This window comes from Camelus bactrianus, chromosome 8, assembly GCF_048773025.1.
Source record: "Camelus bactrianus isolate YW-2024 breed Bactrian camel chromosome 8, ASM4877302v1, whole genome shotgun sequence".
In the NCBI taxonomy this organism is placed as follows: domain Eukaryota; kingdom Metazoa; phylum Chordata; class Mammalia; order Artiodactyla; family Camelidae; genus Camelus; species Camelus bactrianus.
Genome location: NC_133546.1, coordinates 59,673,081 through 59,685,197, shown reverse-complemented (window position 1 = coordinate 59,685,197; position 12,117 = coordinate 59,673,081). Strand labels below are relative to the sequence as shown.

The 12,117-nt window shown below is 44.3% G+C and overlaps 1 protein-coding gene across 13 annotated transcripts in view; it reads left to right on the top strand.

The window, feature by feature from the left end:
- The window catches only part of ANKRD6 (ankyrin repeat domain 6), a 208,980-nt gene that overhangs the window by 156,505 nt on the left and 40,358 nt on the right, over nucleotides 1-12,117 (top strand). For 11 of the 13 annotated variants that reach the window (XM_074368623.1, XM_074368628.1, XM_074368631.1 and 8 more), the window contains 6 exons: nucleotides 752-856; nucleotides 2,098-2,232; nucleotides 2,730-2,915; nucleotides 3,378-3,530; nucleotides 10,400-10,513; nucleotides 11,206-11,332. In XM_074368623.1, coding sequence (XP_074224724.1) covers nucleotides 752-856; nucleotides 2,098-2,232; nucleotides 2,730-2,915; nucleotides 3,378-3,530; nucleotides 10,400-10,513; nucleotides 11,206-11,332 — 820 coding nt within the window. The remainder of the gene's footprint in view (nucleotides 1-751; nucleotides 857-2,097; nucleotides 2,233-2,729; nucleotides 2,916-3,377; nucleotides 3,531-10,399; nucleotides 10,514-11,205; nucleotides 11,333-12,117) is intronic. The other 2 variants (XM_074368629.1, XM_045512147.2) reach the window with 1 other exon arrangement.

Below are 12,117 nucleotides of genomic sequence, written 5' to 3'. Positions count from 1 at the left end.
GACCGACAGTCCAAGGTGTGCCAGCCACCTACTTTGTCTCAGTTAATCCCAGCAACTCCCTGTTCTCTCATTTGAGAAGACAGAGCACAGGGAGGTCAGATAACTTGCCCGTAGATCTCCAGCTAGCTGCTGCTTGGCTCCAGTCTGGATCCATAGGACCCCATGTGTCCATCCCACCTGTGTCTATCCCACCTCTCTGCACTCAAAGGGGCAGACCAGAGGCTTCCTTCTGGGAAAGAGACTCTTGCCCTGTGGCTGGTATCCTGGCTCACAGATGTAACTTGATTACGTTGGAATTACATTGAATATGACTTGGATATGATTTGGCCAAGGGAGAGTCTGATGGGCTAGATTGGGACAAGTGTCCCAGGATAGTGAGACTGCCTGGCATGGGGCTGCCCGCCACAGCAACTCCAGGGGGCACCGTTCACATCCTAGTCTATGTGAGTGGTGCTCCCTGGAGTTGAGCAGTGCACAGCCTGCTCACACCTGCATGGCTGCCCTGGCCCAGCGCATAAATGTCTGTTAGCATTGAGCTCCTCACGGTCAGGAACGATGTCCTACCTGTCTCTGGGTCTCTAAGTGCCCAGCACAAGACGTGGGAGGCATAGCAGGTGGTCTCGAGGCGCTTGTCTGATGTGATCGCTTGGTCTCTCCCACTAGGCTGGAGGCTCTGTTAGGTCCGAGGAGCATCCTCATGCTGACGCTGTGCATGCCCGTGGTTTGTAACGATGCCTCTTGCCTCCTTCAGGTCTTGCGCTTCAGTCGTGGGCGAAGCTTGAGGAAAAAGAGAGAGAGGCTCAAGGAAGAGAGGAGAGCTCAGTCTGTGCCAAGAGATGAGGTGGCACAAAGCAAGGTGGGGGTAGCCCGCCCGCTTACAGGGGGGACACTGTCTCCCTGCCTCCTCTGGGCCTGTCTGGTGGCTGCCACGCCCTCTGTCTCTTCTTTCCACTGGGTCCTTCAAATCTTGTTCAGCTTTCCTTCTGGCCTCTTGTTCACGATTTCAGGCTGTGTGTGTGTGCCACCAGCACCCTTGTCTGGCTGTATTTACTGGCTCTGCCTCCCTGACAACACACCTTTCATTGTGTAGAACAGTGGTTTTCAAAATGTAATATCCACTGTATCATCCAGAACCTTGTTAGAAATGCAGATTTGGGGGCCTCACCCAAGACCCACTCACTGGATTAGAAACTCTAGGGTGGGGCCCAGCAATCTGTGTTTGAATGAGCCCTCCAGGTGATATCAATGTGGACTGAAGTTTGAGGACCATTAGCATAGCTCTCTGCCTCTCTTGCCTCTTAGGGAGTAAACCGAGGCTGTGCTGGCCCACATGCCTCCTTTGTACAAATTAGAAAAAGATGCCAGAGTGGCCCAGTACAGGGCACATATGGTGAACAGAGCCCGAGCTGGATTTCCACTCCTTCTGCCCCCATCACACCTTTGGCTAGGTGCCTTTGTGCAGTGAACAGCTTGCCCAACTGTATACGGCAGCCAGGGAATGAACCATGCCTTTTAGGTCTCCCAGGAGGAAGAAGACTAGGATATAGACAAATTTTGGCACATAAAATTTTATACCAAGTACTTGTTTTTCTGTCCATCTGAAAATCTTATCAATTTCCAGGGTTAAGGCTTTGTAACTGATTAAGTTCTTATGTGTGAATTGCACATATTAATTTGTAAAAGTTCTCACAAGGACCATCCCCCCATTTCAGAGGGTTTTTACTCTTCTCTTTGAATTGTGACGGTCCAAGTTCAAAGAATGGGGTTGCTTTTTGGTTGAAATGCAAAAAAACAAAAATCTCTAATGCTGAGGTACTTTGTGTGTGGGTTCCTGAAGTTCTAGAACATAGAATTAGACCCAAGGCTGTATCTAGTTGGGCATCTAATAAAGTAAAAGCCAAATATTCAACTCCCCAGCAGAAGCACACATGTTCAGTTAAGACCACCAAGCAGTGCTCCCTCTGTCTGAAATTTGTCATTGGCGAGGATTCCCATGGGTCCTTTTAGTGGATGGAGTCTTGGAAATTTTATGCCATTATTGAAAAAGGCTGAGGGGTTCAAGTAGAACAGGTTTCTGGGCTTCTTTCTGCTCTGTAGGGAAGCATCTCAGCAGGAGACACTCACAGCAGTGAACAGGCCGCACCCAGAAAAGAAGAGGCCAGAGAAGATCTCCTGTCTGCTTCCCCGGAGCCCACAGCAAAGGACAGCCGGCAGAGAAAGTCCAGGCCCAAGGTCAGGAGGCACGTGAGAGCAGCTGAGAGGGCTGGGAGGCGGGCTGGCGGAGGGCCCTGTGATAGCATCATGCCCGACACTGAAAAGCCACTTCACTGGCTGGCTTGCTGGTTTGGAGCCAGAGCACAGACATTAGACCTGGCTGGCTGCAGACACCAGGTTAGCATGCCGATACATCCTTTTTTTGTTTGTTTTTGTTGGGGGGGCAGATATTAGGTTTATTTATGTATTTTTAAATTAAATTTCTTTTTTTTTTTTCCATGGAGGTACTGGGGATTGAACCTAGGACCTTGTGCTTGCTAAGCACACACTCTACCACTGAGCTATACCCACCCCCAATACATCGTTTTTAACATGTGGTATCTGGAGTAGGATGCTGTGAGACTAGCAAGGCGGGGTTCTTTGCCCCAGAAGCGGGCGAGATGGGAGCAGTGGGCTAGGTGTCAGGCTTGCAGATGCCACAGCGCTCAGGGCGGTTGTCTCCTCCTCTCCTGCAGGTGTCAGCATTTTCTGACCCCACCCCACCAGCAGACCAACAGCCCGGACAGCAGAAGAACTTGCACACTCATGGTCACCCTAAAAAGAGGCCCAGGCATCGATGTTCGCCCCCGCCCCCTCCCCACGAGTTCAGAGCGTACCAGCTCTACACGCTGTACCGGGGCAAGGACGGGAAAGTGATGCAGGTACCTGCTGGGCCCTGTCAGGACAGGACCATGGGCCATAAGCGAGGCACCTGTGTAACACTGTTGCTGGGGGCTGATGTCCACTCGAGGCAGTGACTGAAGAACGCATGAGCTTTGAAGATAAGCCAGCTGGCCCTCCTCACCTAAACAGTGCAAATACACTCTGTTGGCGAGCAGCGGGGTAGTTTTCTGCACCATCCTCATCTGACTAGATAATCCCAAGGCGGGGGAATGGATTATAGCAGTTTGAAGATTGGAACTAGATGTTACTCTCTCTGCATCTTCTTAGCGCCTGCTGGACCCGAAGCTTGACTTGTCAGACAGTAAAGTTAGAACAGGGACAGGGATCCTCCGTCGTATGTGTTCCCCCGCTACACTGACTGGCACACAGTGGGCACTGGACACATGCTTGTGGAAGGAACGAAGCAGTTGGTTTGATTTTGTTTTTGGCTTCCCTCTCAGGCACCGATAAATGGTTGTCGATGTGAACCCCTCATCAACAAGCTGGAGAATCAGCTGGAGGCAACAGTGGAGGAGATCAAAGCAGAGCTGGTATCGGTGCAGGACAAGATGAACACAAAGCTGGGGCATATGGAGACTAAGACCCAGCACCAAGTAAGCAGCTGCCGTCCTCCTAACTGTGGGGTGTTCTAGTAGAAAACGAAACCCGGGAGTGCAGCGCACCTTTCTGTTCTGCAAACTGCTCTGAGCATGCGGGGCGGGCTGTCGGGAAGAGGCCGGCTTGTGATTTCTTTAAAGCCCATTTACTTAAACTTTTTTTTTGCATTAAAATTTTTTTTTATTGAAGTATAGTTGATTTACAAAGTTATGTTAGTTTCTGGTATACAGCAAAGTGATTCAGTTTTTTAAAAAATTTTAATATTTATATTTATTTTTTAATAGACTTTTAAACTGCTCTTTTAGAGCAGTTTCAAGTTCACAATAGAATTGAGCAGAAAATAGTTCGCACATAGTCCTCCCCACCCACACATATATACTCCCCTCCCCTCAACATCCCTCATCAGTGTGGCATATTTGGTACAGTCGATGAACCAACATGGGCACATTATTATCAACCAAAGTCCATAGTTTACATTAGGGTTCACTCCTGATGTTGTACATTCTATGGGTTTTGACAAATGCTTAATGACATGTAGCCACCACTATAGTATCATACAGAATAATTTCATTGCCCTAGAAATCCCTTGTCCTCCATCTGTTCATTCCTTTCTCTCTCCCTCTCCCCAAACCCCTGGAAACCACGATCTTTTTATTGTTTCTGTAGCTGTGCCTTTTCCAAAATGTCATTTGGTTGGAATCATACAGTTTGTAGCCTTTTCAGACTGGCTTCTTTCATTTAGTAATGTCTTTCAAGTTTCTTCCATGTCTTTCATTTTTCCCTGCACATATATTTTCTAACTTACATGTATGTACTGTTCACTGTTTCTAAGAACATTTAGAGCTTTAGCTTTTTAAACTAACATAGTTATCAAAGGAATAAAGCCAACCACAAAATAAGAATTAATTAAAAAAGATACATACACCCTGCTATTAACAGCAACATCATTTATAATGGCCAAGATATGGAAGCATCCTAAGTGCACATCAATAGTTGAATAGATAATGAAGATGCAGCGTGCATATATGTGTGTGTGTGTATATATATATGTAATGGAATACAACTCACCCATAAGAAAGAAGGATATTTTGACATTTGTGGCCCTTCATTCACCTTTTTTTTTCTCACTTCAAAAACCAGAATTTTATAACTGGCAGAGACGTTTCTGTTACATCAAAAACAACAAAATAGCTAGAAATGCACTTAACCAAGGAGGTTACCTATAATCTGAAAACTGAAATGACACAAAGAAATGGAAAGATTTCTTGTGCTCTTGGACAGGAAGAATCAACATGATCAAAGGCAATCCACAGATCCAATGCAACCCCCATCAAAATACTTGTGACATTCCTCACAGAACTAGAACAAAGTTCCAAAATTTATAAGGAACCACGGAAGACGCCGAATAGTCAAAGCAATCTTTTTTTTCCTCTCTTCTTTTTGTTCTCTTTTTTTATGGTTTGATGACTAGAGAAGGTCCTTTAACACTTGTTGTAAAGCTGATTTGGTGGTGCTGAAATCTTTTAGCTTCTGTTTATCTGTGAAGCTTTTGATTTCTTCAAGTCAGGGCCTTGCTGGATGGAGTATTCTTGGTTGTAAGTTTCCCTCTTTCATCGCTTTAAATATATCTTGTGACTCCCTTCTGGCCTGTAGAGTTTCTGCTGAAAAATCAGCTGATAACCTTATGTGAGTTCCCTTGTATGTTATTTGTTGCTTTTCTCTTGCTAATTTTAATATTTTCTCCTTATCCTTAATTGTTGTCAATTTGATGACTGCGTGCCTTGGTGTCTTCCTCTTTGGGTCGATCATGTGTGGTACTCTCTGTGCTTCCTGGACTTGGGTGACTGTTTGCTTTCCCAAGTTGGGGAAGTTCTCAGTGATTATCTCTCCAAAAATGTTCTCAGGTCCTTTCTTCTCTTGCTGGGACCTCTGTAATGCAAATATTAGTGCGCTTCATATTGTCCTGGAGTTCTCTTAAACTATCCTCATTTCTTTTCATTCTTTTCTTTTTTCTGTTCTGAAGTAATTTCCGCTATCTGTCTTCTAGCTCACTGATCCATTCATCTGCCTCATTTAGTCTATTCTTGGTTCCTTCGAGTGTATTTTTTCATTTCAGTGATTTTATTCTTCAACTCTGGGTATTCTTTATATTTTCCAACTCTTTGCTTAAAAAGTTTGCTCTGTGCATCTGTACTCCTCTTGAGTTCTCTGAACATATTGGCCATCATTACTTTAAACTCTTTCTCAGATATATTGCCCATCTCCTCATCACTTATCTCTTCTGGGATTTCATCTTGTACCTTGGCCTGGGAGATATTCCTTTGCCACCTCATATCATCTATCTATCTATGTGTGGATTCCTTCCACAGGCTTTGGAATTACTATTTTCTTATTTCTAGTATCTGCTCCTGGTGGATGAGGCTGGGCTAGAGACTTATGCAGGTTTCCTGGCAGGAGGAGCCAGTGCCTGCCCACTGCTGGGTGAAGCTTGGTCCCGGACCTCTGGTGGGTAGGGCTTTGTCTAGAGGCCTTTGTGGCTCAGGAAGTCTGCTGATGGGTGGGACTGTGTTCCCACTCAGTATGTTGTTTGGCCTGAGGCTTCCGTACAGGCTGTTGGGTGGGGCTAGGTCTTGTTGCTGATGATCCAATCAAGATGTCAGCCTCCAGGAAGCTCATGTAGATGAACATTTCCAATGTCTGCCACCAGCTTTTATGTCCCCTGAGTGAGCCACAACCGTCCCCCATGTCCCTAGGAGACCCTCCAAATCCAGCAGGCAGGTCTGGCCTAGGTTCCTATGAAATCACAGCCTCTGCCCTTGGACCTGGTGCATGTGAGTTTCCGTGTATGCTTCCCAAAAGAATGGAGTCTCTGTTTCTCCCAGGGCCAAGCCCCCCTAGCCTTCAAAACCAGATGTCCTGGGGTCTCCTCTTCCCAATGCCAGAACCCAAACTGGGGAGACTGACATGGGGCTTAGAGCTCCCACTCCTGTGGGAGGGTCTCTGTGACCCAACAAATCTTCAGCTTGTGGGTCGCCCACCCGAGGAGTATGGGGCTCAATTATATTGCAAGCATGCCCCTCCCACCGTCCTGCTGTGGTTCCCTCTTTCTGTTTCTAGTTGCAAAAGATCTTTTTTGCTAGGTTCCAGTCTTTTTTCAATGGTTATTTAGCATTCAGTTGTTTCGTTGTAGTCATGAGGAGAGGCAAGCTCATGGTCAAAGTGATTCAGTTTTTTATATAAATATAGACATTCTTTTTCATGTTCTTTTCCATTATGGTCTGTTACAGGATATTGAATATAGTTCCCTGTGCTATACAGTAGGATCTTGTTTATTTTATATATAGTGATGTGTATCTGCTAATCCCAGATTCCTAATTTATCCCTCCCTATGCCTTTCCCCTTTGGTAACCATATGTTTGTTTTGTAAATCAGTTCATTTGTGTCATAGTTTAGATTTCCCATATAAGTGATATCATATGATACTGGTCATTCTCTCTCTGACTGACTTCACTTAGTATGATAATCTCTAGGTCCATTCATGTTGCCGCAAATGGCATTATTTCATTCTTTTTTATGGCTGAGTAGTATTCCATTGTGTATATATTACCACATCTTCTTTATCCATTCCCATTTACTTAAATTTTTTGAACATGTTTAATTTGCCTCAGATTAGAAAAATAATATATACCCATTATAGAGCATTTTTTAAAATATGAAAACTAGGAAGGAAAATAAATCACCTATAAGCCCACTATGATGAAAAAGCACAATTAATATTGGTGTTTATTTTTTTCCAGTCACTTGATACATCTGTTCACTCAATCCCCCTTTCCCACTGTACAGTAAAGTAGTATAATCATGTCTATAGTTTTTTTTTCTAACTTTATTTTGAAAATTGTCAAACATATAGAAAAGTTGAAATACTAGCTTAAGGAAGCTTCTATACCCTCTACCTAGATTCAACCACTTGTTACTATGTTGCCACATTTGCTCTGTGTCCCACATTCTTTCTCTTGCTGAACTGTTTGAGTTTTAGCTGTAGATGGGCCTGACACCTCACCTCTAAGTACTCCAGAGTCATCGACTAAGACTGAGGACTTGGTCCTTCATAACACAATATGGTTTTCATATCTGGGAAAATTAACACTAATTGCATAATATCCAGTTCAAATTCAGATTTTTTCAATTCTCCCATAATGTTTTTTTATAGCTGGTTTTTGTTTTTAATCCCAGCCAAAGATCCAGCGAATTTTTGTGCTTTTATGTTGTATTTTGTGTTACGTCTCTGTGGTCTCTTTTAGTCTAGAGTGGTCCCTGGTTTTTTCTTGCAGCGTTTGTTTTCTCCCATCTTATTAACTTGTTAAAGAGTCCAGGCTGGGTGTTTTATAGGATGTTTCATATTCTGGATTTGTCTGATAGTTTCTTCCTAATGTTATTGAACTTATTCCTCTATCCTTGTGTTTCTATAAACTGACAGCTATCTCTAGAGCAGTAATTCTCAGTGTCGTCCCCACATCAGTGGCATCTGTGTCATCTGGGGACTTGGAAAATGCAAATTCTTGGGCCTTATTCCAAATCCACTGAATTTAATTGTGATTGAAATTCTAGGGGGTGAGGTCTAGCAAACTGTTTTAACAAGACCTCCAGGTGATGCTAGTAAAACCTCAAAGTTGAGAACTATTGGTCTAGATGCTTATTTAGGTTCAGGTTAAATACATCTGGCAAGAATATTTCATAGTTAATTGTGTAAACTTCAAATTACGTCCCATCAGAAGACACAGATGTCAGTATGTCCCATTAATGGTGTGGAGCCACCGTGTCTCTCCATTGTAAAAGTATGTTTGCCCTTTGTCGTTGAAAAGAAATGTGCAATAGATGTAGGTTCTTAAATACAAATAAAACCCTAAACAGTAAAAAGCTTACATAATAATAAAATATTCATTGGGAAAAACATTCCATATACAGAACTATTATCGTAATGACACTCCCTAGAGATCCCTTCCATTACTGTGTATTTTCCCATAGGTTTTTCTCTTTTTCAGATATAACCTTACTAATTACCACTTTTAAACAAAAGTGGAACTCTACTGTGCTTCTTCTGCAGCTGACTTTTTAATTTAGTAATATACCTTAGGCGTGTGCAGCTGCCGTGTGCTGTTTAATGGCAGTGTGCTATTTCTGTGTGAGGGGGTATACCCATAATTTTGCTTCCTGCTTTTTTCACTTAATTTTATATCATGAGCATTTTCCCATGTCCTTGGCTTCCTAATATTCCAGCATGTTAATACAACGTCGTTCATTTAACCATTCCTTTTGTTAGACACTAAATTTGCTTACACTTTTTCACTCTAATAAATAATGACTGAACGTTTATAAGCATAAACTTTTGATTGCTTTCCAGGTTATTTGCTCAGAATTAGGATAATTGGGTCCAAAGTTAAGACTATGTTTAAGGCTCTTGATAAATATTGGCAAACTACTTAATGGAAAGGTTGTGCCCGTTTATATCCTATCAGCAGTATCGAGTTTCTGTCTCAAACCTTTGCCATCATTAATGTTAACATTTTTTTTAAAAAAAGGTTTTGCCAAACTGATTAAGGACATTTGTTTAATTTTTATTTCCTTGTTGACTAGTGAAATTTAACATTAAGGTTTATTTGTTATTTGCACTTCATAGAAAGCCCACTTAAAAAATCTCTTCTTAAACCATAATTCATTAGTTATGACTGTTTTGTGAATAAAACCCCACTTCAGGTACCCCAAGCCCAGAGAGGAATGTGTTAGGTGAATGGTGAGAGGTCTCAAGGACCTACACTCTGGTTCAAGGAAGGTGACAGATTCAGTCATAGATTCTTAGTCCAAATTCCCAGTCTCAGGGAAAGGACTCCGGGCCCAGTGTGAGTCAGGTGCGCGTGCCTGGGCCAGTCAGCCCTGCCCCGGGAACACGCCCACGGATCAGCATGGGTGCTCCGGGCTGAGCCATCTGGCTGGGCAGGGGATAGGAGGTGGAGGGGAGCAGGCCAGTCGTCGAAAACAGGAGGAAAGCAGTTCACAGGAAGACGTGAGGGCTAAAGAGGGCAAACAGAAGGCGCTTGCTGCATCTCCAGAACTGATGCAGCTTTTTTATTTTTGAACATTTGGGTGTGGAAAATCAGGTATGTCCCTGACGGGAGGGGAACTCGGCGGTGAGCCCTCAGTGGGTGGCTCCCACTAACACCAGCTCCTTTCTCTTCTTTGGACCTTGTCCAAGCCTTTGAAGTCTGGCCCCTCCGGGTGTTGGAGCCCTACAGGAGATGTCTGGGTGGGGGTGGGCATGTGATTGAAAGGTGACAGTCATTTGCCCCCTGAAGCAATCCCTTTGAACTCCTTCCACACCCTTCTTCCTGGGCTTTGACTACTTTCAGTGAAGGGCCAAGAGGATTTGTTCTCTTTTATTCTGGGATAAAAGCCCAGAATATTCAGCTTCTTCCATGTCCTCTTGGCAGCCACTAACATTTAAAAAAACCAATTTTTTTAAAAGAGGAGGTGGGATAGCTCCATACTTCTTGAAATAAGTCTTGGAGATAATGTTCTAAGACCTATAAAAATTCTTTTACCTACAAGGACTGTATTGGCTTGAGTTGTATATTTACTGTGCTTTATTTATGGTCTTTTAAACCCCTTAAGACTTTTAAAGGAGAAAAAGAAAGTAGCATTAACAGAAACAGGCTCAGGAATTCTGAAAAGCTTGAGTTCCATGAATGTCACAAGAAGAGGGAAGGGCAAGGAGCTGAGGTCTGCTGGCCTCTGCCCGGCCCCTGCCTGGTACCCCAGGGCCCATCCCCAGGTCATCTTGGTCATGCTCTCTTTGCCCATTGAATCCTAGATGCGTGTCCTGGACAAGCTGATGGTTGAGCGACTCTCAGCAGAGAGGACAGAGTGCCTGAACCGCCTGCAACAGCACTCGGACACGGAAAAGCACGAGGGAGAGAAACGGCAGGTGAAGACCAGGATCTGTCTGTCTTGATCTTGTGATTTACCACCCGTCTCTCCTGCGTTAAGGGACTCGGACCCAACATTGAAAGCTCCCAGGTCGAGGCCCTCTAAGAGCGTTCACATTGCAGAGCATGCCATTTTTCTAACCTGAAATGTAGTTAATAGAAAAGAACCCAGGGTTCAGCTCATGTTTGTGGCTGAATATGCCTGCAACAGGCAGAGGCCGAACAGTCTATAGAGTGTTCCAGGGGAGAGGTCAGCTCTGCCCTGAATCAGTTCTGCATCGTGGCTCTGTTGGGCCGTGACTCTTTGTTGCACAAGGCTTGATTCTTACCCTTAGAGAGTTTGGGTCGCCCCAGGACAGCAGACATGAAATGAGCACTTGTGAGTATGTGAGTTCTTGCTTCCATCAGCTTGGTTTGGAAGACTTGGGAAGCCTTGAGTGTTTGTGTTTAAGGTGCCTCTGGGTCACTTAATAAAGATCATCGTCAGTACTCAGCTTGGGCACTGGGGGAGTCCTGGGCTTCAGAGGGTCAACAGAGAGTGCTGTGTGGCCAGTGGGATGTGGGTAACCCACAACTTCGGGGCTTGTCAGGATAATAATTGAAAAGCCTACTCTTGATGCTTTAATTCATATATCATGTATCAAATTCTCCCGATTATTTTGTGTACTAACTTGTGGGGTTTTTTTTTCAGATGTCCTTGGTGGATGAATTAAAAACCTGGTGCATGTTAAAGATTCAGAATCTGGAGATGAAGCTTTCTGGAGATTCTAGGGTGTCCAGGACTAAATCCACACCTTCCACTTATGAGTCCTCCACAGGTAACTGACTTGCAGAGAGAGCCCCTCCATCCAAAGGTGGTGATACCCCCCTGGGTTGCGTTCTCTCCTGCACAAAGGCAGCCCATGTGGTAGGGCTACAGAAGATGCTGGATTGGACGTGAACTCTGTGGGGGCAAGGACCGTGTTTTGCTCACTATGGTATATGCAGTTCCTGTACAGTAATACAACACTGCTATTTAAGTGTTCAAAAATATTTAAGTGAAAGAAAAAAAGAATTGTTGATGGTTGACAGTAGTGCAATACTGATGGTGAAAGAGTGGACCCTTAAGATGGGGTGAGGAGATTGTCTCCTCAGCAGAGAACCCACCCTAGCCCTTGTACTGCTTTCCCTTTCTTCTCGATCAGCCTTCTACCTTTGGACAACCCAGTACACCCTCATTAAATAGAAGTTCATATACCGAAGCTGCCCCAGGGGCTAGATAAGAGCAGCTTTGCGCAGAGCATCTTTGCAGTAGCTGCAGTGGTTATGCTCAGTGATGGTCCTTTGAAGACATCACAGGCTTAGTAATTAGACCTCCATGGGGGAATTTTGATACGTCAAGTGTTTCACATTCCCATAGACCATCTCCACATCTGTGGTTTTATCTTCCTTGTACCCGTAACAGTGGGAGAAATCCTGGGCAAATTTTTCATGCTAGGACTAGTTACAGAACTTGCCGTGGAGCTCTGGGTACAAGGAATAGGACCACCTCTCCAAATGAGAGCTTTGGTCAACGGACTAATAACTGGGGCGATGGTGTGGAAAAGGCCCAGAAGTTAGAGAA